Genomic DNA, 25,944 nt, shown 5'->3' on the forward strand with positions numbered 1-25,944 from the left:
AAAATTAAAACAGAAACGGAAGACCTCATTTAAGAAACAAGTTATTGATTTTCTATCCCGCAGTATTATTATTTAATTTCCATGTTTAATTTCAAACGGTGTTTTAAAGGTTTTTATTACCGAATTTACACCTTAAATTGTCCGGAAAACTCAAGGTGACGAAACTCAATTTCGGGTGTTTTTAATTTGTAAAAAAGTGTTTTCTTGAATTACACTCTTTTGAAACTTCCATTTCGCTAAATATTAATTGTCCACAAAACTATTTCATATTAATATTAATAATAATCATAAATCAGTGAAAAAATGCGAAATTGTTCTCTCGCCTCTCTTGCCGCTCTCGCGTTATTGTATGAGACAGTTTAACTATAAATAGAAATTAAAAATTTACAGAATTGTGCTAAAAATACCAGTTTATAAAATTTAAAGTCTGAGATCTACCCTTTTAACACCCTTTTTGAGAAAAAGGAGTAATTCCAGATACATTTTACACCTATATTAACTTAGCGTTTTTGTCGTAGATAATGGTCACCTTTAAAATACCAATATAACACCGTTTTTGTTATTCATGTGAAAATGTTAGGTGTTATATAGGTGTATTTAAAAAGTACACCATTTTCACTCCAAAGAAACACTCAATTTTTTTGTGTGTGGCCAAGTCTATATATGTTAGTTAGATTAATATCCTTACATGATTGTCTTTGAGAAACTTTGCAGACAGGTTGGTTGCGTTGAGTACAAACTGATTCAAATAAACACCAATAATAATTTTCTCTAAAGGCTCTTTCAGACGATCCAACTTTTTGACTCAGCTTGATGGGTCAACTCGAGTTGAATCAAGTAGTTGGATCGTGTGAATAGACGCTGGATGAGTTGAGTCACCAAAAACGTTGGCTAAGAAAAATTGGATCAGTGATCCAATTTTTGCTGACTCAACTTTTAATTTCATTTCTTCAGCCAACCAAAATGATTTACGAAAAAGCCTTTTTCGCGGCTTATTTCGTAAGTGCCAAGGTAGGTGGCGCTTAAAAAGTTCCTGTGACTGTGAAAGTTTGGTCTTGTGAAAAGGAAGGATTTACTACACTTTTCCCTTCAAAAGTTGGGCAAGTTGATACAACTTTTTGACCCATCGAGCTGGGTCAAAAAGTTGGATCGTCTGAAAGAGCCTTAACTCTGGTTGTTGCGACCAAGAGATAAGAATTAAAAAATTATAATATTGTGCATACCAAGCCTTAAAATGGACCTAGCGTAAATTTTCTCCTAAATCGAGCTAAAAAGATGAAACCAAGCTTGTCTTACCTTTTTTATTAACGGACTTGTTCAGTTGTCGTATGTCTCTCTCATCTTTGAAAATTAGAAAAATAAACATTTATATATATTCTTGATGTACGACTTTAGGTATTTATTTCTGAAAATACGGTATGGAGAGCTCTTTCGGGTCTCCTTCGCTCCATTGTATCCACAGCCACGGCTAACGTCATAGCGTACAACGAGAACAGTATCCGCCAAACTATCCAATGGTGCTTTGAACACCGATATGGTTCGAACACAATGCTGAAAATCTCCATTATTTTCACTACATATTCTTGGATATGGGCTAGCTTCGCTTTATCAATTTGGATCGCTATTATGGTTAAAATGGACCTTGAGTCGGCCTTTAATCTGTATTACTTCGGTTTATCGCCTGCTACAATGTCGACTTTCAGCGCTTATCTTCTCGTTGCGTTGGAACTTACACTAAACACATTTCTAAATCACTGCGTCATGGCATTCTCCTTATCCCTGTACATCGTGTTGTGTTACGGCACCAAAAGACGCGTATCGAAAATGGGACGCAACATGACGTTATCGTTGAAATGGTATGGCTTCCAAACATTATCCGTGATACGCAAGAACAGAAACGAATTTTTGGAACACTTAGAACGCTTTGACGGGGTCATGTCAAAATTACTCTTTCTATGGTACTGTTATTTCATGTTTCTCGTTTGCTTCGATGTCACTAATCTGATACAAGCCGAAGGTGACGCCCAAATTCTCCGAGTCCGTTACTACATATTTTTTCGTTGTATCACTTTCATACTTTGGTTTGTGGCATTGACGTTGGCAGCGGCTTCGGTACACGAAGAAGATCAAGCTTTGAAAATGAACGTTCAACGTTGGGTTTCCCAGCAAGTATTTACAGAGCAAAAGAATTACGGGGAGTTTCTGTGTTTGATCAACTTTTTCCAAGAGATTCCTTTGAGTATGACTGCCTGGAAATTTTTTTTAATCAGAAGGAAGGTTTTGTTATCGATTCCAGGAACTATAGTAACTTACATGGTTATCATATTTCAATTAAATCCTAAAGTTATGGGCGTGCTTAACGGATAAGGATAATACCGAATAAACAAAAAAAAATAATAATTCTGACTTATTCATTTTACAAACTATACTTCCATAACAGGTATTCATAAATTGTTCAAACTAGAAATTGGTAATGTTTATGGATGACTAAAATTTATTCTTCACAGATTCAAATAGGAATAAAAAAATTTTTGGGTATCGGGATGTGAAACTTTAACTTTACTAATCTTCTTATGTCTTCGTAGAGAGAAAAACAATAGAATAGACGAAAAAAAATGATCTTACTTTTTATTTGAAATCGATAAGTTTGAGTAAAAATAGATTCATTATGTTCCATCTAATACATCGTAATTGTAAATCTAAATCATTTTATTTAAAAATGACATTGTTCTAGTGAACGTCCCAACGTTTATAGTGACACTTTTAAAATTTAATTGGGAATTTGTGTTGTATCACATATATCATGCAGTAATTGTAGAAATTACAAAATTTTAGACAAATGTTTGAGACGTTTTTTCACGATGGCTTTAAAACTAAAAGAATAAATTTTATTATTTTCATTATCGTTATTAAAAGTTTTATGGTCGCAAAATGTCAACAAAATTTTAATTATAAATCACAATTTAACACAAGCAATATTTAATAGTGTAAAAATTAATTCTTTTTGTGCAAAAGTTAAATTAAATAATATTTTTTTCCGAAATTGAAAATGTTAAATGATTTATTTAGTGTTTAAATCCACAGATTAAAATTAATCATTAGCTAATTTCATTGCATGCATGTAATTCTTTTATAGCTACCACCGTGGGTCAAGATAAGCAGGAATAATTTGAATTTTGAATTTGAAGGATGCGTTATGAAAGCTCTTTCGGAGTTTCTTTCAATAACGTTGAACATAACGTAATATATTTTAAAAACTGGACTGTGTTTCAAATATTCTTTCAGTAAGACAGACTTTACTTTCTCAATGTAGGTTTTCGATTGTGAAACCTCCCGAAGATGTTCATGGGAACTTGAAATCTGATGGAAATTGGACTGGAGTTATAGGCGTATTAAGCAGAAAAGTAAAATGCGCATAAAGTTTTAGCGCATAAAATTAAAAACTGCTCAATTTCAACAGGAAGCGGATGTTGGACTGCTTCCATTTGGTTTAAGCATTCGAAGATTTGACGTTGTTCAATTCACTGTTCCGTTTTATTATTCGTACGCTACTATACTGGCACAATCTCCTTATAGCTTGAAGGATCCATTCAGCTTTCTAAAAGCGTTCGAGATTGAGGTAAGTTTTAATTTAACATACTAAGTATTTAATTTTAAATTTTAATGGAAACCTTCACGAATAAAGATAATGCTATAACTTTGAAAACTTTTATCAGGTTTATTGTTATATTCTAGTTAATAAATTAAAATTATGAATATGAATATGATTATCATTAATATACATGATTTGATTGAAAATAATATCAGATGAAAATTTATGTTTATAATGCAAACTAATTAGAAATGAACAGATTTTGTTAGAGACAGTTTTTCTGCTCAATTTTAAATTAAATCATTTTTCCCTGCGTTATTACTTGTTAAAAAAATTTAATTGAATCGAAATGAGGTTTTTTTTAAATCCTGCATTATAACATGACCTAGTCACTTTTTACAATTATGTAGGATTGTTATTTTCTAAGGCTCTGATATTTCAAATCATTTTAAATTTTAAAATACAATTAAAATTTCCCTTAAAATAATTATAATTTCTCTTAGAATACAATTAAAAATTAATATTCATAACTAGCAATAAGGATGTCCAGTAAATTTCCAGAACGGGATTTCATCCTTAATGAAAATCCTTGCTACGATTTTTTCAATTTGTCATGAATATATCTGAAAATATTATCACTGAATTTCTTTTAACAATAGAGAAATTATGTGATTACCTCTTTAAAATAAAAGTTTAGAGATTTAAAAATAAAGAGTCTCAAATAAAAATTGCAGGTCTGGACTTGCGTTATGATGTCGTTATTGGCGATTTCATTGGTCTTGTACATCATAGAGAACTATTCGAACTATAACAGTGTTCGAAATAAATATAATGAATTCAAACCTCATCCAGGATTGAGCTCCTATATTTGGATTTTAGTTTCTAATGTCTTACAACAAGGTACGTTTTTGGATATCTTTCAATATGTACCTTGAGGTTTTTTAGTGTGGACTCACTACAATCCAAAGACATGGATTCTTGATTGACAAGTGTCGTTAAAACAAGTTTGAACCCATAAGCATTAGAGCATGTAATAAGAGTCAAGATTTCGATACGGTTCTCGAGAAGTTTTGTTGCAGAAATGTCTACCCTCCCCTTCGCATGTGTGGTAGGTTGAACGGTACGTGGCGCCCCTATCGACGAGCAAAAGAGTTAATAAATTTGAACAATAAAGAAATACTATAACTTTGCATCTCGCAAATGTTTAAATTATCTGTTATTAAACCTCTCTGCTTTCTGCAAATAGTTTCCTTCCATTAAATTAAAATATAATAACTGTTAAAAGTCTCCGGCGGGATTCAAACCCTGGTTGTCTCCACCCTAAGTTGTTGAACTTCGAGTGTTAACCAGTTATTCAACCCATTACACATGCGACGGGGGTCTGCCACAACTCTGAAAATTAAACTGTTCATCTTGTATTTTTACTGTTGAAGCAACGAAAATTTTAAAAACACGTGAGGACTAGGCATATGGTCTTTCATCCCAAAACCAAAACACGCAGTTTTATTCAACACGCGACATTGTTATTGGTTTGTTGATGTGAATGTTGAATCAACATACATTAAAAACCAATTATATCCCATAATTTTATTAATAAAAGCTTTGTTCTTTTGTATCTATTTATGCTTTTATGTTTCTTAATACCTCGGCAGGTGTTAACTGGAAACCCAAAAAACCTTTGAGTAACGCCGTATATGTCGTATGGCTGTATGCCAGCGTAGTTATTGCTCTGGGCTTTTCTGGAATACTAATTGCACTATTCGCTTCGTCGAAAGAAATAGTTATTGATAGCTTAGAAGATGTTGCGAAATTGCCAGGAATAAGACCGACGGCTCCTAAAGACAGCATGTTTCAAGACTATTTCGAAGTAAGACAATTAAGGTTACATGATGCTTATGAGTCGTTAAAAGGATCAAACAAAGAAAAAGATATTCGCTTTTAATCCTTCTAAAACAATAGTATCATAATGAATAAAATTAACACATTAGTTCATAAGACATGTTCCATAAGTTTGTCACTGGTTAATGAGAGCTTGGCATGAATGATGAAGTAACGTAGGTGAAACGTTATATAGTCTCGTAAAGCAACGCCTGGTGAGGTGCTGTCAAAGGCTTAGTACAGACTAAATAGGAAGATGGACTGCAAAACAGTATAGTGTAGTCAATTCTGGCTTGTCGTTCTCGAACTAGCTCTCAGTAAGTCTCTAGCATTACGAAGCATAAAAAGTGTCATATACTTATGGAACATATCTTATAAACTTATGTTAACGAAATGATTACACTTGTGTTAACGCTAATATGCTTATGATACCGCTTCGTATATTGTCTGTGCTGACATCTATAACCCATATTTTTTTTTGAATAACTTCGGTTCATTTAATTCTGATCAGTTAAATTTCAAATTCTTTCAGTTTTCACCTTTTGAAACGAACCTCAAAATTTGGAAAAATATGAAAATGAAAGGCGGTTGCTTGTCAGTGCCCCAAATATTGGGCCAGAAAAATATGGACGCCATCACACGAGGAAAAAGTGTTATTATTTACGAAATAATCCCCATCAAATTCGCCATTTCTAAGATGTGTGATACGGATAAAATTTACCATATTTCGCAACCACTCTTTTGGATTCCTCTTTCCTTGGCAGTGAGAAAAGATATGCCTCCGTCTGATGTTGAACGACTGAATCAAGCGTAAGTAGTCAATCACGAAGGAAAAATTAGATAAAGATAAGCAGGAAAGTTACATTGGGGAAATTACGTTGCGCTTGTACCACCATCAACGGCTTAAAAAATTGCCTCTGCATTCTCAGCATTTTAGTAAAGTTGTTTTTGAGGCACCACTATGCCAAAATACAAAATAATTGTCACACAAATTTAATGAGAAATCGTTTTCCAAAAAAATTACGCCCCTTCCAATACGCCGTGAATTCTGGGAATATTTCTACACACATGCCTACCAGCATTTTTCTCTATTTAACTTTCGTCTCCAAGCTCTAACCACATGTTGATTCTAGTCCCACATATTAGAGTATGGGATTTGGAATGTTAGGATAGTCAAATAAAACGTTTTTACCATTAAGTGGCGCCCTCTTTCCCTGTTTAAGAAGTTATCGTCACATAAAAACTAACAGACGCAGAGTTGCAATAATGTGAGGTTTTTATCTTTGACAATTTTATTTCAAATATGATATGTTTTACAGACGAAAGTCTAAAAACAAATCAAAAGTTAGCAATCTATATTGTAAATTTCACTTCGTTTTCCAAAACCTTTATAACTCGTTGATGTGAGAGTCTGAACACTTTCATTACCAAATTCAGTGTCAAACATTTATGAAAATAATTGCTACGAAATTTTGGGTTTGAAAAATGTAATTTAAGAAAAACAAACATACGTAAAACTAAAATTCATGAGGTTTAACTATTGCCTCCAATTTTTAGCCAATAATTTATCTATATGAGCTTTCATATTTTACATTTTAGAATGAAAACATTAATAATTTTCTGTAGGATTTTGCGTTTTGTGGAAAGCGACCGAATTCAGATAATTTTGGACAAACTATTTCATCTGGGAAGAGAATGCATTTGGATCAAGAAACCTCCAAGAGTTGGTCGTCTTGGACTCAAGGAAATATTAGGGTTAATGTATTTCTTGCTGATTGGATATTTAACTGCAATTGTCGTATTTGCTTTTGAACTAAAATTAAACCTGCTAAACCTGCGTAGGAAGTAATATTTTGTTGTATTAAAAAGCCACGCCAAGGGCTATCTCATTTAGACCATGATTAACTAGTATAAAATGTACTTTGTTGTGTGTATTCATTCTCATGGCAATTGGCAAGCACCCTTGACACCCCCCCCCCCTAAAAATAGTTGCATATAAAACCTTACGTGCATTTTGATTGATCATTTGAAAAAACTGTAATATTTATTTGCTGATAAACACATGTCGTTTGCTTTTACTTTATTTGCCTCATTTATTATTCCATTGTTGAAAAAATACATCACAAAATTAGCGCCGTCTTCTAAATGAAATTTAACGTTTTTTTAAATTTTTAAAATTTATTAAAGGTGCAGTTCGGATTAAACATAGTTTCAATTGCGTATAAGTGTAATATTTGAAAATTATCAGCAAGTGCATTATGTCGATTATATAAGGGTTTTGCTGTATGATTAAAATCGTGTTCGTGTGAAATGTCCCTGGTGCAGTATTGACTCCTCTTGGTTGAATACAAATTACTTTCGAGGTCCTATGTAAGAATATTTGAAATTAAATGTTGGCACTTATCATGTAATGAAACATAGAAAAAACATAAACTTATATGGGAACAGCTATGCTATAATGATATGGGACACCAATTTGAAATACCGAAATTATACGATGTCTAAATATAAATTGTTAAAGTAATAGATTATTTTCAAAAGAGGATTCGAGGAATGCATGATCAAAGTCGTAGAATTGTAATTTTAAGAAACTAAGTCTCTATTTCAAGTCATTCTTTTGAGAACTAACTGTTTCTAATCCTTTATCAAACGTTTTAGGGAACTTTCAAGCACGGTTGGCACACTGGTATCCAGTCCGGTTTTATCCAGGTGGATAAAACCGGTTTAAACCACGTTGAAAAATCCAGTGGACTATATGAAAACCCTACCCGACCCAACCCAAAAAAGGTTTTAATTAATTTTTCCAACCAGACCCGACCTGGGATTTTTCGACGCTTTTCGGGTAGGGTCGGGTTGAAAAATCCCGATTAAATCGGGGGTCCTATATTCGTCAACAGGGGAAATGCCTATAGAGTTTTATCAACTATCATAAACATTCAAAGTTATTCTCACTAGCACTAAATGTAAAAAATAAGCGCCAGAATTAAGCACTATAGAGTAGTTTTCTTCCTTTTGGAAAAACGGCGGATAAAAGCAATAAAATCCGGTTTAAACCAGCAAAACACCATACCAGTGGTTTTTTCAAGAAAAATCCGGATTTTTGCCAACCCTGCTTTCAAGTCTCAAAGGGTCAAAATCAAAAACTCTATATTCCGTGCCTAATCATAACGCAATATTTGATTTGAAAAGAAAAGCATATTTTTTTCTTTTAACTATATACAATTAAACAATAAATAATCGAAAAAATTTGAGAAATCTTACTGGCTATGCAAAACAAGTTGTATAAAAACAAAATAAAACAGAAAATGTGATTAAACTAAGCATAAAATTAATAAACATAATCGAAACTTACGGACTATGCAAAATAAAATGTTTAAAGAATAATAAAACAGAAAATGGGTCAAACTAGGCTTAGAAAAGAAATTTTACCAACTACGCAGAAAACAATGTTCAAAATAAAATAAAAAATATGTTCACAAATAAGGCATAAACTTAATAAAAATAATCGAAATAAAAAGAAAAATCTTACAGTCTATGCAAAACAAAATGTTTAAAGATTAAACACGAAAAATGTTATCAAACTAGCCATTGAATTAATAAATATAAACTCTAAATAAACAGAAAAATCTTACCGCCTAGCCAAAACAAAATGTTTAAAGATAAAATAAAACAAAATGTTATAAAACTAGGCATAATCGATGGAAACAGAAAAATCTTACTTTCTATTTAAACACATATTAAAAAAATAAAATAAAATAAAACAAAAAAGATAAGAGTTGAACCTAGTAGGCATTGAATAAATAAATAATAATTGAGATAAGCAAAGAAATCTTACCAACTACGCAAAACACAATGTTCAAAATAAAATAAAATTAAAAAGCATGTTCTCAATCTAGGAATATATTTAATAAATAAATAATCGAAATAAACTGAGAAATTTACTTGCTGTTAAAATAATGTTTAAAGATAAAATTAAACGGAAAATGTTATCAATCTAGGTAAACAATTAACATAAATTAATAGTTATAAAGACAATAATCTTACGGACTATGCAAAAAAATGTGCAAAGAAAAAAATAAAACAGAGAACGTTATCAAATTATAGAAGTATTAAATAAAATCTCGTAATAAACTGAAAAATCGTTAATCATACCTCCTATGCAAATGAAAATGTTAAAGTTAAAATAAAACCGAAAATTAAACAAAACAATTAAATGAGAATTCTTTCTAGTTTTCATTGAGTAAATAAATAAATAATTGAAACGAGTAAAGAAATTTTACCAACTATGCAGAAAACAATGTTCAAAATAAAATAAAAAATATGTTCACAAATAAGGCATAAACTTAATAAAAATAATCGAAATAGAAAGAAAAATCTTACAGACTATGCAAAACAAAATGTTTAAAGATAAATTAAAACGGAAAATTAGTAAATAAAAACTCGAAATAAACAGGAAAATCTTACGTTCTATGAAAAACAAATAATTATAGATAAAATAATATAAAAAAGGAAAATATTAACAAACAAGGCAATTAATAAATAAAAACTCAAAATAAAAAGAAAAATCTTACCTCCTACGCAATCCATAGTGTTTAAGAAAAATAAAAGAGATAGGAATTCCAACTAGTACGATTGAATAAATAAATATTTTAGAGAAGAAAAGAAATCTCACCCACTATTCATAACAAAATGTTTAATATTAAGAGAAAAAAGTACTTCTCATTCTAGGAATGCAATTAAAAATACAATACTCGAAATAAACCAAAAAATCTTACGTCCTATGCAAAAAAAAAGGTTTATAGAAACAAAACAAAAAAAGGAAAACGCTATAAAACTAGACATGATAGAATTACTAAAAACTCGAACGAAGAAGAAACATCTTACTGGCTATGCAAATAAAAATGTTTAAAGATAAATTGAAACGGAAATTGTTACAAAATTAGGAACAAAATTAATAAATAAAAACTCGAAAACTAAACGTAGAAATCTTACTGCCTACGCAAAAAAAAAGTGTTTAAAGATAAAAAAGAAAAATGTTATCACACTAAGCATAGAATTAATAAATACAAACGAGAACTTAACAGAAAAATCTTACGGCCTAGGCAAAACAAAATGTTTAAAGATAAAATAAAACAAAAGTGTTATGAAACTAGGCAAAGTATTATTGAAATAATCGAAATACACAGAAATAAGTCTTACCTTCTATTTAAACACATGTTTAAAAAATAAAATAAAACAAAACAAACAAGTTGGAAAAACCAAAATATTACCTCTCCGAGTTGAATCTAGTAGGTATTGGAATAAATAAATAATTGCGAAAAGCAAAGAAATCTTACCAACTATGCAAAACACAATGTTCAAAATAAAATAAAAAAACCATGTTCTCAAACTTGGAATAGAATTTATAAATAAATAATCGAAATAAACTGAGAAATTTACTTGCTATGTAAAAAAATGTTTAAAGATAAAATTAAACGGAAAATGTGATCAATCTAGGTAAACAATTAATATAAATTAATCGTGATAAACACAATAATCTTACGGACTATGCGAAGTAAAATGTGTAAAGAGAAAAATAAAACAGAAAACGTAAACAAATTATGGAAGTAGTAAGTAAAATCTCGTAATAAACTGAAAAATCATTAATCATACCTCCTATGGAAATGAAATGTTAAAAGTTAAAATAAAACAGATAATTAAATCAAATTATTCAAAAATTAACAAAAAAAAATATAAACGTAATAAACAGAATATTCTTACGGACTAGCAAAAAAAAAAAACGTTAATAGAAAAAGTAAAACGGAAAATGTCATCAAACCATCGAAATATTAAATAGAAACTGAAAATAAACAGGAAAATCTTACAGGCTGTGTAAGACAAAATGTTTAACATTGAAATAAAACCGAAAATAATATCAAACTATAGAAATTTTAAATAAAATATAACAACTCGAAGTAAACAGAAATAATCTTACGGGCTATGCAAAAAAAGTTTAAAGATAGAATTAAATGGAATATGTTATGAAAGTAGGCAAAAATTAAAAAATTATTATCGAAATAAACAGAATAATCTTAAGAACTATCAAAACAAAAGGTTTAATGAAAAAATAAAACGGTAAATTTTATCAAACTACGGAAATACTAAATAAAAACTCGAAATAAACAGAAAAGTGTTACCTCCTATGCAAAAACAAAATGATTAAAAATAAAATAAAACGGAAAACGTTATCAAAATATAGAAATACAAAGTAAAAACTCGAAATAAACAGAAAAATCTTACCTCCTATGCAAAACAATATGTTAAAAGATAAATTTAATCGAAAAATGTTATTAAGATAGGAAAATAATTAATAATTGTCATTATAAAATGATGAGTGAGGGACGCCAAGTAGTGTAAAGCCGCACTTCGTACCTCCGTAGGTGTAGAATGTAGGTGTAGAGTGTAGGTGTAGAATTTCAAGGTCACCCTCTCGCCACGCCCCCTTGGGAAACTCGCGCGCGCCCCCTCGCGGGAAAACTCGCGGGCCCCCGCGCGCCCCCTGGCGGCTGCGCCCCCTCGCGGGAAAACTCGCGCGCCCCCTGGCGGCTGCGCCCCCTCGCGGGAAAACTCGCGCGCCCCCTCGCGGGAAAACATTGCGCGGGAATCTGGCAGTCCTGTCTACAACTGTCTCTGTGACGTCATTGGCGGGAAAACACCTGTCAGTCTCTTCTACAACTGTATTTGTGACGTCATTGATAAGAGACGAGAATTTTATTAAACGTACATGGCCAAGGGTTAATGATAGGCTGAAAGTTGCGCAATCCATTGTAATATTTAGTTTGACTCAAAATTTTAACCTTTTTTAAGGAGTTTATTTTGATTATGGTATTGTTTTTAATGGTAATTAAAAGGTCCACGTAAAAGCGTAATTAATATATAAGAAATTCATCTTAGACGTAATAGTAGAAAGCAACTGTATCTGTAACGTCATTGGCGGGAAAATCTACAACTGTATCTGTGACGTCATTGATATAAGAGATGAGGATGAATGGATAAAGGTTGAACTTATAGCTTTAAGCATACATTGACAAGGGTTAAATAGAAAATCTTTCATTGAGAAAGTGTAATTATGGAAAATAAGTTAAGCCGAGTGTATTATAACAGTGAAAGTCCTCTCAGTTACGGTAGCGTAAAGAAATTGAAACAAGGAGTGAAAAATGTTTCGAAGAAAAAAATTAAGACATGGCTTCAGTCTCAACCAACATATACCATTCACAAAGCAAGGAGGATATACTTTCCAAGAAATCGTACTTACGTTACAACAGCCAATGAAGTATTTCAGTGCGACTTGATCGATCTACGAAATCTTAAGAAATATAATAAAGGGTTTCAATATATTCTAACTATTATTGATATCCTCTCAAAATATGCTTGGAGTCTTCCTTTGAAAAATAAAACTAGTAAAGAGGTTTTGAAAGCTATGCGGAGAGTTATTAAAGAAAGAAAGCCGTTACGAATTAATGTTGATCAAGGTAGCGAATTTTTATCAAAATTGTTTAAAGATTATTTAAGAAAAGAGGGGATAAGTCTTTATACTAGTGTAGGTGCGATTAAATGCGGAGTAATTGAAAGGTTTAATAGAACTTTAAAGGATAAAATCTTCAAGTTATTAACTAGAACGAAGAAACTAAATTACATTGATGCCTTACCCAAAATAATGAAAGCCTACAATTCAACTGTACATTCAAGTACTGGTTTGGCTCCTGTTGATGTCAATATGCAAAATGAGCATTTAGTGTGGAAACGTCTGTATGGTAAACAATCTAGGGCAAAACCACCAATGTTAAAGGTCGGTGATCTTGTTAGGCTATCAAAAAGCAAACCTTTGTTCGAAAAGGGTTACAAAGGGTACTGGACCAAGGAAATATTTATCATTTCAAAAATTCTGTACAGAAACCCCGTTTGTTATATTGTAAAGGACTTTGATGATGAAGAAATAAGGGGAGCTTTTTACGAATGTGAACTTCAAAAAGTTATCTTGTAAAATATATAGAATAGTAATTGAAAAATAAAAAACATTTAAAGTTAACGAGTCATGTCGAACGATTCATTTTACGTAACTCTCGTGAGTACGGCTTCTATGAACGTGTTTCCGGGAAACACGCAATCTCATTTTAAAGTTCAATTACCAGCTCCATTGCATTTGAATGGAAACTGGCATGTGGGTTTAGCCGAAGCATTTTTACCTAAAGCTTGGGATAATGTGTCTGCAGACTATCTTTATTTTAGGGCCGGAGTCTACGATTATACGGACAATATTTGGGATCAATTTAAGGTGCAATTTACCGGCGGAACTTTACGCGGAGATGGTTACGACGCGTACAAAAATTTATTAAAAACTATGAACAATGCCATACCACCGGAAATACGATCTTCGGTATACATGTTTGTAGCATATAGTGACGATAATGAAAAAGCTTTTTGCGCCCTTAGGGCTAAAAATGGGTATGAAGTTCAAATACCTGAGGAGATGGGTAAAATCCTAGGATTGAGTTCCATGGAATGGATAAAAGAAAGATTTACGTTTCCCGAAGAACTCGTTAAAAGAAAGAAAGAGGACCCTCTCGTCCTAGATAGTTCCAATAATTTTTTCTATATCAGGAAGAGAAAAGGTCATAAAAATGCTCGAGAGTTGATATTACAAATACAACCTGGTCAATATACAAGCATTGAAAACGTCATCGAAGCTATGACCAATGAAATTCCTACGGAACATAGATCTATGATTAAAATAAACCTGAATCCCGACGGAAAAGTAAATATCAAATGTGTAAATGATTATTATCTACTGTTCACGAAAGAAAAGTCGGGTCTTGGAAGATTGTTAGGGTTTCACGAGGATCAAATGGACTATCCTCTTAGAAATTCAACTAGCAAGAGTATAGCGGATATTGACAAGGGCACTGCAAGTTTATATATTTATACAAATTTAATACTACCTCAAGTAGTTGGTGATGTCTATGCTCCGTTACTAAGGGTTGTGCCTATAGTCAATGATAAATCAACAACGTTAGCCGTCCATCGGTTTCAAAACATTGACTATTACCCATTAAGATGTCCGTCATTTGAAATGATAGAAATAGACATGAGAACTGATTATGGAGAGAATATTATGTTTAAGTTAAACAAATCAGTGATAAAACTTCATTTCATACTCAAACATGACACGAAGTAACATATACCTAAATTACTACTTGAACCAAACCGGAAGTGGTCTTACCGGAAGTGGTCTTAGTCACTTCCGGGGACCAGTATTTCAGAGAGGAAATGGTCTTGGGAGTATTTTTAAAAGCTTAATAAGATTTATAACACCAGTTTTTAAGCCCGTTGGGAAAGCACTAGGAAGAGAAGCCCTAAGAACTGGGTCCAAAATAGCTGGTGATTACATTGCGGGTAGAAACCTAAAAGAGTCTCTGAAATCTAATTTGAGCGAAGCTGGAGCAAATTTATTACAAAAAGCGAGTCAACACTTGTCACAACCGCAAACTGGTTCGGGTCGCCGTAGAAAGCTGAAGACTAGAAATCGAATCATAAAGAAAAAACGAACCAAGACTGACTTTTTGGACTAAAAAACAATAAACATGGTTGAGGGTATGATGTCAGAACTGGATTTATTCGCGGTGCCACCGGCGAATTACAATGTTGAAAATAGTGACTACGTAATTTACAAGCCTTTGGCATCAATTTCGGATCAAGGCCCTATTGAGTTCTTTGTTCCAGGATCTAATGATCTCTATACGGACTTGGCTAAAACATTGTTACAAGTTAGAGTAAAATTACTCAAAGATGATGGTTCTGCATTAACTGCTCTAGAAACGGATGTGGGTCCTGTGAATTTGTTACACGCTGCTCTGTTTAATCAAGTAGATGTGTTTTTCGGAGATACTCAAGTTAATACTTCGACAAACGCTTATCCGTATTTGGCATTCTTTGAAACGCATCTAAATTACGGTGACAGTGCAAAAAATTCCTATCTATCTGCAAAAATGTACTACAAAGATAATCCAGTAGACGCCGCAAAAATGTTTTTAGCTGCGAATAAAAATGATAACAATGGTATGTTGAAAAGAAAAAATCGCGTAGCCCTCTCAAACCCCGTTGATATGATCGGTGATTTACATCTTGATGTGTGTCGAATGGACAAGTTTCTTTTAAATAACGTAGATGTTAGGTTTCGATTCATAAAGTCAGTAAACGAATTTGCTATTATCTCAACAATAGCAAATCAAAAATTTAAATTTAAAATATTAGACGTAACTTTACTAATTAAAAAGGTTAAGGTCAATGCGGAAATAATGTTAGCTCACGCTATGGTTCATGAAAAGCATAACGTTATTTACCCTATTAACCGGACCGTGTTAAAATACTTTTCTATTAGTAGTGGTTTAACGGATATTACACGCGAAAATGTATTTATGAACAAAATGCCAGCCCGGGTAATTATTGGTTTAGTTAGAACGGCAGCCTTTAACGGCGATCTGAGTTTAAATGGTTTCGAATTTGCTCATTTCAATTTAAACTACTTGGCCTTAACAATAGGGAACCAAACATTTCCCAACCCTCCATTTACGCCAAACTATAACGTTAACGAGTATTCCCGAGAGTATCTTTCAAATTATACGGCTTTGGACTTGTTCAAAAGAAATAAAGGAAATTGTGTTTCTTACGAAGAATATAAAGAAGGTAACGTTCTCTACGGATTTGATTTAACCCCGGAAGAGCAAGCTAGTGCTGACCATCTATCACGGAATAAACAAGGAAACTTGAGAATATCAATGAAATTTAAGTCTCCGTTGGTTCATAATGTAACGGCTATTGTTTACGCGGAATTTGAATCGGAAATAATAATTTCAAAAGATCGCACCGTGATTTACAATCCCTCAGGAGAATGAACACCGTAGAAATAAACGAATTTTTAACGTGTGAATCCGTAACAAAACCATTTTTTCTCGGTGTTTTTGCCTTTGATCAAAAACCATTACCACCCAGACAGAAAAAATATTGTTTTTGTTTGAATACGGAACCAAAATCAAGCCGAGGCATTCACTGGTTAGCAATCTACGTAGATAATGGAATAGGTACCTTTTTTGATTCTTACGGAAATGATCCTTTTTACTACAATCTTGTAGACCTTAACCTTTACGCTAGTAAATGGTATTTTAACAACGTACCTATACAATATCCTTTGTCAGAAACGTGTGGACTACATTGTATTTTCTATTTATTTAACATGTGTAACGGCTATACCCTAGATATGATTATTCAAGACTTATATAATCCTCATGATTTAATGTATAACGAAGCAATGGTGCTTTTGTTTATGTGCAATCATTTATTAAATCATAAAGACATGTATTGTAATCAATAAACTTTATTCGTATAAATCGATCCATTTATTTTCCGTCTTTCGTCTTTTGTTTTGTCGTCTTACAGTTATGTTTGATTCTTCTTCTTTTGGTTTGGAATTTTTTTTAGGTTTCCTTCTTAGTTCAAGCGGAGAGTACAATTTTTTCAGTTCTTGATATTCGTGAATTACTTGGGCCATACTGTTTTTCCTATTCTTTTTAAGCCTTTCAGGATTTGGTAATACAGTAGATACTGGAGCAGTAAATGTAAATGGCGGAGCTGGTGCTGTTGCTGCTGGTGACTGCGTTGACATCACATTTGCAGGTGTTGATGGCATTATATTTGGAGGCAGTGTAGGTATTAGATTAGGTGTCGATGTCGGAACCATTGGAACTGGCAATGGTTGTACAATAGGGGGTTGACTTAATTTTACGGTCGGTGGTTCAACAAATTTCTTAACGTTTAGAAACTTTTGTAGCGTTGTCAAATATTCTCTCAATTTTGTTTCGGATGTTCCTGGTTTTTCAAGAATTTCACTCATTTCTTTGTCTAAATCGGATAATTCTCTGTCTACGGCCGACAAAACTGTAGAAGCCGGAACTAGTATCATTTTTTTCATCGTACAGCGTTAATCGCCGAAATTACACTAGGGACCAATGTTCCTAGTAGTAAAGGCCAGAATCCTCCTGTTTGATTAGTCATCAAACGACGTTTCTTTTTTAATGACAAAGATTTCAGAGCTAATCTTCTTATAACCCTTTTATGACTCCTAAGTTTTGCCTTTTGAGCCTTGGTGATTGGTAAGCCTCCAGTTGTAATATTATGACAAATATTGCAAATAGCTTTTATCTGAGCATTGCTACTATTTTTAAGAATTTTTTTTCTTTGTTTACTATGTTTTAAAACGTGTAAGAAGGGATAGTGTGGACGAAGTGATCGGGGTACCATCGTTATGGTAAATAATTTATTTTGGAGAGTTCGCGTTAATTTAATCCTCGACAAAAACTATCATAGGACCATCAGAAGGAAGGACATTGCTCCTTAAACGTAGTTTATCATCTTGGTCCTGTTTACAATCAATTAATATATAACTATGAGGTTTCTCCGTAGCCATTTCATAGGCTTTAGCTAAAAAATGTTTCTTTTTGGGAAACGTTTGCCGTCCTAGGTATTCAACAGCGGACGAATCTCTCGGAGACTTATAGATAATTATATAAGAACAATTAAGACTTATTGTCCTGGCCTCTTTCCCCTTAGCGAAGAGGTTCTGCGTAATTAAAATCAACGAGGTATTGAGATGATGAGACCCCTTGACAAACCAATCAGAAATTTGACTGCTACTATTACACTCGGATGATAAGTCGTCGAAAATCAACAGATTATTTTTAGTCCTATCGAAGAAATCTTCGTCATTAGGCGGTAAACCTTTTATAAAATCGATATTTCCAATTTTTCTTTTTAATTCGTCAAATTTTGGTTGATACATAGAATAACAATAAACTATACGATCTGGAGGTGGCTCAATCATTAATCGACTATTTTCCAACAATTTAAATACAAATGTCGATTTTCCCGACATAGTTGGTCCGGAGCAAACCATTTGATAAGGATGAATAAATTTTAATCTGCATGCCATAATTTATAATAAGTGAATAAAACCTTTTTTTAGAAAAACGTTAATATATACGTACGAGCAAGGTTGATGCAAAAGTCGTCAAGACGACATCGTGGATATATATCCCGCGAATTACGTTGAAGAAGTTAAGAAGTAATTGTCAAAAATTGCGATTAATTGAAAAACAGCAGCGCGTGTGTGCATCTAGGGACTAGAGTACGTTACTTGAAATAAACCTCAGAAACAGATGAAATCGTTTCTTCAGTCCCTGCCCCTTCATTTTATTAAAAAATAAAAGGAACGAAAAACGAAATATCAAAGACAAATAAACAACAACAATAGCTCTTCATTTAAAAAACAAACTCTTAATGAAACATCTCTTAGGATTGAGTTCGGGTAAGGTATAGGGTTCGAGGTTGGTTACGGTTAGGGTTTGGGTTACGGGCGGTGTTTGAGTTCGAGTTACGGGTTGGGATTTGAGGTTAGATTAGGAGTATAGATTGAGGTTGAGTGTTTCAAAATGGTTAATATTTCCCCGCGAATTACGTTGAAGAAGTTAAGAAGTAATTGTCAAAAATTGCGATTAATTGAAAAACAGCAGCGCGTGTGTGCATCTAGGGACTAGAGTACGTTACTTGAAATAAACCTCAGAAACAGATGAAATCGTTTCATCAGTCCCTGCCCCTTCATTTTATTAAAAAATAAAAGGAACGAAAAACGAAATATCAAAGACAAATAAATAACAACAATAGCTCTTCATTTTAAAAAACAAACTCGTAATGAAGCATCTCTTGTTTGTAAAGAAAAACATAAAATAAATGACACTATTAAACATTGTGGTGAACTGTTTTATTATTAATTTTAATTTTCTTAACCAATCAATTAAGTTATTAGGATATTATTTCTGTATTTTTCATAATATAGTTGAACTGTCTATTTCTACGAGGATGAATTCAGGGTTCGTACAAACCTGGGTAACTGGGAAAACTTTCAAAAATTCAGGGAAATTTAGAGTTTATGGTAAAATTCAGTTGGAGCGGCGCCTGTACGTAATTAACTGTTAGAACGCGTCTTCTATTGTAGGTCTTGGAGTAGTGTTACGGTTAATGTCTTCCCCCATAAAACCGTGTTCGAAGGGATAATTATTTGACGGACTATGCCAATCAGTAGTTTGTTCGCAATCGTCAGCATCTTTTAATGAGAATAATGGTTGTAAAATGCAGTTGGAACACCAACTTTTGTTATAGTTCCAGATATAATAGTGTAACGCATCTTTACTATTAACCTGATAGTGATCAGTTAACTGTTCATATTTAGCGTTTAAACAATCGTTTAAACTATGATGAAAATAGCAACCGGGACATATTCGTCTATAATTTTGAGGGCAACCACAATAGCAAATTTTTGCAAAATATTGGTAATGTAAATGATTTTGTTCATTTGTTAAGATAAATGGTGGCGTTTCTATCCGATTGCGATGCACTAGTTCAAATTCTTCAAACGTTAAGGGAATGAATTCGTCGAACACTATTTTTCTCTCTATAGACGATTTTGATATACTTATATCCAAATCTTCGAAAGTTCCAGGTGGTCGATGTTTCTCTACTTCGGCGGCTTTAAAAAAGACGGATTCTATTTGCCCCCAAAAAGTTTTCGGTATAAAATTTTTTACATCGTTAAAATTAAAATATCTTTCATTATGCAACTTATATTTAAAAACATGCATCAAATTTTTTATAGCGATATCTTGTAAAGACGTTACTTTAACGTCTTCTATTTTTTGTTTTTTTCTAGGAGATTCTATTATATTTTCTTCTTCCATTTCGGTCACAAGAGCGTGTCTCTTACTCTGATTCGCTGTATAAAATAACTATTTCCCTCTTACTAAATTTTCAAGTCCATTTGAAAAGTATAAAGTACTCACCTTTTTATAGAAATTTGTTATAGCAAGTTGTTAGTAAAGTATTTTTCGGTCCGAATGATTCTCGTCCTTTAAGGTATGCTGAACCGAGGTTCATAGATTTTTGTAGAACGAAGTCTATAACCTTGACGTCACACGTATATTTCGAATTACCTTTGACGTCAACCTTGTTTTCGCTTTATTAAAACACCTGTTAATTATAACGAAGCAAAATATAACACGGTATAGGCGCTATATTATTCACCTTCAGGTATAACGAATCCTTGGGTCCTAGCTAGATTAAGTTATTTTATGGAACGAAGTCTATAACCAACAACTATAGTATTTTATAAAACGAATAAAATACACTAAAAACACAATAAACCATTTAAATTGCAATAAAATATACTAAAAGTACAATAAAACTATAATGAAACACTCTAAAACACAATAAAACACTCTAAAACTACAATAAAACACTCTAAAAGTACACTATACCATAATAAAATACATTAAGGTACAATAAAACTACAATAAAACACAGTAAAACACAATAAACCATTTAAATTGCAATAAAATATACTAAAAGTACAATAAAACTATAATGAAACACTCTAAAACACAATAAAACACTCTAAAACTACAATAAAACACTCTAAAAGTACACTATACCATAATAAAACTACAATAAAACACAGTAAAACACAATAGAATACACTAAAATTACAATAAAACACTCTAAAAGTACAATAAAACACTCTAAAACACAATAAAACACTCTAAAACTACAATAAAACACTTCAAAAGTACACTATACCATAATAAAATACACTAAAAGTACAATAAAACTACAATAAAATACACTAAAAGTACAATAAAACTACAATAAAACACAGTAAAACACAATAGAATACACTAAAATTACAATAAAACACTCTAAAAGTACACTATACCATAATAAAATACATTAAGGTACAATAAAACTACAATAAAATACAGTAAAACACAATAAAACACTCTAAACCTACACTATACCACTATAAAACACACTAAAAGCACAATAAAACATTTAAATTGCTATAAAACTGCAATAAAACAGTCTAAAATTCACTTAAATTAAAACAAAACACACTAAACTACAGTAAAACATGGTTACACTAGACCGCCAAGAAGAAAAACATTGAATTTTTTGAAAGTTATTTATTTGCCTTAGTTTTCCCAGGTTTGTACGAACCATGAATTAAACCTCGTTCAGATAGACAGTTGTTTAAATGGTAAAAAGATAAGGTTTGAAAATAGGCTTATATTAAAGAAAGTCTGCGAAATACTTATTCGCGAAATAATTATTCGCGTCATTGGATCTCATGTGATAATGAACTTCATGAAACATTAAACTGTTAGTGTTATCACACAAACACTCGGCTAACCTGCAAATCTGCATGGCCTTGAATATATAATGCGTAGCTATGTCGTTTTCATCACTATAATTTTTCCTTATGGTTTTGTTAGTTTTATATACCATAAACATACACATATGAAGAGCTAAGTTAAGAACTCTTAAGTATTGGTTTGGACAATGAAATTCGTATCCTCCATAATAAAATGTACGAAATTTACATCCCTCCTCATTGCGAGGATGGCAACTACCTAACTGACAAATATTTGAGGTTCCATACATTTTGTTCGGTGTCAGGTGTACGTTAAATTCGTGGATACTATCCCCAGTGATTTCTTTCAATTTGAATTGATGAACCTTGTTATTTATGATACATGGAAACTGTCTAACAAACATGTTAATTAATGACCCTGGGGGTAATTGCACTGTAGAAGTTAGTAATCTGTACATTGCCAAGTGTTTCAATCCAAAATTTATATTAGGACCATTAACGTATTGCCATATATAACCTTCACCATCGGCTATATTATAGACTTCATTCGGTGTGGGGTTTATTAGTAAATACCCCGTTTCGGGATCTGTAGTCCTTTCGGATTTTCCGTAATCTTTATCCCATCCGATAGCACCAAATTTTTCAATTCGTCTTAAGTTGTTTCGTCTAACGACGGCTTCTAAAGTAATGGGTGAATTCATTCTACAATCCTCACTACAGCAGATAGGCTAGGAAGGGGTGTCCGATGTGTTGTCAGTTTCGGAGAACGCTTTTGATTCGTCCCTGATGGTGTAAAAATTAACCAAATACTCTAACTGTTTGTTATAAGAGAGTAAAATATATTTCCAATTATCTTTGACGTCAACCTTGTCTTTGCTTTATAAAAACAACTGTTTGTTATAAGATATAAAAATATATTTCCAATTATCTTTGACGTCAACCTTGTTTTCGCTTTATAAAAGCAACTGTTATAAGAGATAAAAATACATATCCTTTACAAAAGTAACCTTGGTTCGCTTGTTAAGGACTCTCGCTAAGGGGATTCGAACTCGTGAACAACGAGTTTAAAGGCAGATACGTTAACGAGCGAACCAATGTTACTTGAGGGTGTATTCGGTTGATGACTATAGTACCGTGGATTTATTAATATAATATGATTCTTTCCCCCCCGTGACGAAAAGTATATCTACTGAATAACCAATGTAGTTTTTGCTAACGCAATAGTCGAAAAAATCGTTTAGTTCTAGTTCTTGATAATATGTCTACTGATAAAATGAAACCTTATCCGACTGGATGTTATCAATGCGGCGGAAGCCTTATTGAGTTTCCAGATCACGCCGGACAAACGTTTTATTGCGATGGAGATCTCGATTGTCCTTTAAGACATCACACTGTTTTTGTAACAAAAAATAATCACATACACCCGATAGAAGAAAAATTTCAACCTTTGAGTCCGGATAGAGTGTGTTTAGTATGCGGTACGTATTCGTCGGCGAAGGACGCTCGTAACGCCGAATGTTCCGAAGAAGGCACAACTTGTCGGTTTACGGCTAAATCCGTTATAAAAGCGAGAGGCACCACGACCGTACACTGTAAAATTTGTTTTTTTTGGCATTTAAAAAACACCAAATGCGATACGAAAAACCGTTGCTTCAAATGCGACAAACTTTACCTGATGAGAGAAAATCATCTTTATGTAAAAAATTAAAAATAATAATAAAATGTTGCTTAGTTTTTCACATATAATAACTGTACATTCCCAATAGCAATCCAATATTATAACGATATTTTTCGTTTGAATCAACTAACCATTCCACGAACATCTGTCACGACAAAACGGAAACAGTAGGTGTACCATTTTTGAAACGCTTTTCACCCAATACCAGTTCAATATAAACCAACTAGTTTTTTCTACCTTTGGCTGCATAGTGATAATTTATCTTTGCGTATGAATTTACGATTGTAGGTTTGTTGTTTGTACATTTTTTTATTTAAATGAGAAAGTATACAGATCATATACAAATAACATTGAGATTACTTGAATATCAAGTATTGATTAACTTAGTTTTGAAGCTGTTGTTTGTACATTTTATATTTAAATCAACATTTATACAGATGAGATTACTTGAATATCAAGTATAGATTAACTTAGTTTTGAAGGTGTCTATTTTCTCAGGCATACTCCAGGAACATTTCGTGGAGGTTATAGTTGGGCATCATATCAACGTCTAAGACTTATACAAATTCTGTGGGGGGAATTTCTTCTCGCCATCTTACGTAATAAGTTGTTGGGGTACGGCCCTTTATGGCTATAGTTTTCACCCGCAACTCTGACTGACTGTAGTTTATCTATCAAAGATTTACAAGGGTCTCTGCGACTTTCTTCAGCCGTTAATGGATCTAAGCGGTTAGGTTTAGACACGTTAGGACGAGTCCTGGAATTTGGTGTTGACCTGTAAACGGGGTAGCCTCGGCCTCCACCTTGGCTTTAGTACCATTCTAATAGAAAATTAGACGTGAATTGCTTTGTCTTCAATCTCGTTGTTAATTGCTTTAAACTTGAAGACTCTATTTTCAATCACTTGGCACAGCTAAATAGTTTGTTCTTTATGTTAAAATCAATTAAAAATAATTTACTTTCTACACCCTGAATATCTAAATAGTGGAATGTGTGCTCTATCCATTTTTAAATAAACAAACTATGAATTCAATTTCAATAGGGAATAACAAAGTAGGTTCTAGTACCTTGATTGGAACGTTGGTAATAAATATAAACATACGACAGGAGGAAAATGCCTGAAAAACTAGTTATTTCAAAAGGTATGACAATCTAACAGCTCAAATTAAAGTCGAGTCCTTTCAGATTTCGATGCCGATTTAGCTGGAAAAAACAAATCCCTTAAACATTTATATGTTGGAAGAAATTTTGCTACTATTAAACCATTGCAAGTACGACATCTTTACCAAAATAGTCTGGTTTAGTATAGGTAATTGCTTTCAAACCACTACTAACCTATCGGTGATTTATTTTGAATCAGTGATAACTTCGTTATAACTTGGAGGTAGGTTAGGTTTAGACACGTTAGGACGAGTCCTGGCATTTGGTGTTGACCTGTAAACGGGGTAGCCTCGGCCTCCACCTTGGCTTTAGTACCATTCTAATAGAAAATTAGACGTGAATTGCTTTGAATATGCCAGATTTAAAAGGAGAGTATTTTCACACGCTTACTTTTCTGTGATTGTATTTTGAAACTAAGTACTGGTATTTGATTCCGTTTGGGCTGACAAATCTTTGTTCCTTTTGTAAGTATAACTCTACATTCAGAGACTAATTACGCTTTCTACTATTGCGTCTAAGATGAATTTCTTATATATTAATTACGCTTTTACGTGTACCTTTTAATTACCATCCAGCAGAGACCTATCATTAACCCTTGGCAATGTATTAAAGCTATCCATTCTCGTCTCTTATCAATGACGTCACAGCTACAATTGTAGAAGATTTAAGCCTTGGTAATGTACGTTTAAAGCTTCCATTCGTCTCTTATCAATGACGTCACAACTACAATTGTAGAAGATTTAAGCCTTGGCAATGTACGTTTAAAGTTTTTATCGTCTCTTATCAATGACGTCACAGTTGTAGAAGAGACTGACTTTTAATTACCATTAAAAACAATACCATAATCAAAATAAACTCCTTGAAATTTTGAGTCAAACTAAATATTACAATGGATTGCGCAACTTTCAGCCTATCATTAACCCTTGGCCATGTACGTTTAATAAATTCTCGTCTCTTATCAATGACGTCACAAATACAGTTGTAGAAGGGAGGAGTTTCCCAATAGGCGGCGCACGGTGTTTTCCCGCCAATGACGTCACAAATACAGTTGTAGATTTTCCCGCCAATGACGTCACAGATACAGTTGTAGACAGGTCTGCCAGATTCCCGCGCAGGGTTTTCCCGCGAGGGGGCGCGCGAGTTTTCCCGCGAGGGGGCGCAGCCGCCAGGGGGCGCGCGCGAGTTTTCCCGCGAGGGGGCGCAGCCGCCAGGGGGCGCGCGGGGGCCCGCGAGTTTTCCCGCGAGGGGGCGCGCGCGAGTTTCCCAAGGGGGCGTGGCGAGAGGGTGACCTTGAAATTCTACACCTACACTCTATACCTACATTCTACACCTACATTCTACACCTAC

The 25,944-nt window shown here is 33.0% G+C and overlaps 3 protein-coding genes and 1 long non-coding RNA gene across 11 annotated transcripts; 1 reads left to right on the forward strand and 3 right to left on the reverse strand.

Annotated features, from left to right (window-relative positions):
- Positions 1-14,160: 14,160 nt before the first annotated feature.
- LOC149678654 (uncharacterized) lies at positions 14,161-18,491 on the reverse strand. 6 transcript variants are annotated; one of them, XM_089836598.1, is made up of 3 exons: positions 14,556-18,491; positions 14,449-14,493; positions 14,161-14,214 (listed from the first exon to the last, which is right to left on the reverse strand). In XM_089836598.1, exon 1 carries the CDS (start codon positions 18,489-18,491, stop codon positions 17,844-17,846), a length of 648 nt encoding a protein of 215 aa, XP_089692724.1. In that variant the 3' UTR covers positions 14,161-14,214; positions 14,449-14,493; positions 14,556-17,843. The 6 variants fall into 6 exon arrangements, with proteins under 6 accessions (XP_089692724.1, XP_089692722.1, XP_089692723.1 ...); XM_089836596.1 differs by having other exon boundaries at positions 14,161-14,379; XM_089836597.1 differs by adding an exon at positions 14,299-14,379 and having other exon boundaries at positions 14,449-18,491.
- On the forward strand, positions 15,091-16,401 carry LOC149678655 (uncharacterized protein F54H12.2-like). Its single transcript, XM_089835917.1, has 2 exons — positions 15,091-15,669; positions 15,784-16,401. The coding sequence occupies exons 1-2, from the start codon at positions 15,091-15,093 to the stop codon at positions 16,399-16,401; spliced, it is 1,197 nt and encodes a 398-aa protein (XP_089692043.1).
- A 659-nt stretch (positions 18,492-19,150) lies between the features above and the next one.
- LOC149678656 (uncharacterized) lies at positions 19,151-20,975 on the reverse strand. Of its 2 annotated transcripts, XM_089836601.1 has the most exons (3): positions 20,636-20,975; positions 20,395-20,567; positions 19,151-20,340 (listed from the first exon to the last, which is right to left on the reverse strand). In XM_089836601.1, the coding sequence occupies exon 3, from the start codon at positions 20,290-20,292 to the stop codon at positions 19,531-19,533; it is 762 nt and encodes a 253-aa protein (XP_089692727.1). In that variant the 5' UTR covers positions 20,293-20,340; positions 20,395-20,567; positions 20,636-20,975; the 3' UTR covers positions 19,151-19,530. The 2 variants fall into 2 exon arrangements, with proteins under 2 accessions (XP_089692727.1, XP_089692726.1); XM_089836600.1 differs by having other exon boundaries at positions 20,395-20,975.
- Positions 20,976-23,725: 2,750 nt separating this feature from the next.
- Positions 23,726-25,272, reverse strand: LOC149678657 (uncharacterized). 2 transcript variants are annotated; one of them, XR_016366110.1, is made up of 3 exons: positions 25,166-25,272; positions 24,988-25,111; positions 23,726-24,916 (listed from the first exon to the last, which is right to left on the reverse strand). It is a non-coding gene; the product is annotated as an uncharacterized LOC149678657 (long non-coding RNA). The 2 variants fall into 2 exon arrangements; XR_016366109.1 differs by having other exon boundaries at positions 24,988-25,175.
- Between the last annotated feature and the right edge of the window lie 672 nt (positions 25,273-25,944).

The sequence above is a fragment of the Phalangium opilio genome, unplaced genomic scaffold (genome assembly GCF_054372755.1).
Source record: "Phalangium opilio isolate 3A_F unplaced genomic scaffold, DU_Popi_V2 ptg000042l_1, whole genome shotgun sequence".
Lineage (NCBI taxonomy): Eukaryota > Metazoa > Arthropoda > Arachnida > Opiliones > Phalangiidae > Phalangium > Phalangium opilio.

Coding starts and splice junctions, on each gene's coding strand:
- LOC149678655 (XM_089835917.1), top strand. CDS start 15,091: ATGGTTGAGGGTATGATGTCAGAACTGGATTTATTCGCGGTGCCACCG. Junction 15,670..15,783: donor ACAAGTTTCTTTTAAATAAC/GTAGATGTTAGG, acceptor CTAATTAAAAAG/GTTAAGGTCAATGCGGAAAT.
- LOC149678654 (XM_089836598.1), bottom strand. CDS start 18,491: ATGGCATGCAGATTAAAATTTATTCATCCTTATCAAATGGTTTGCTCC.
- LOC149678656 (XM_089836601.1), bottom strand. CDS start 20,292: ATGGAAGAAGAAAATATAATAGAATCTCCTAGAAAAAAACAAAAAATA.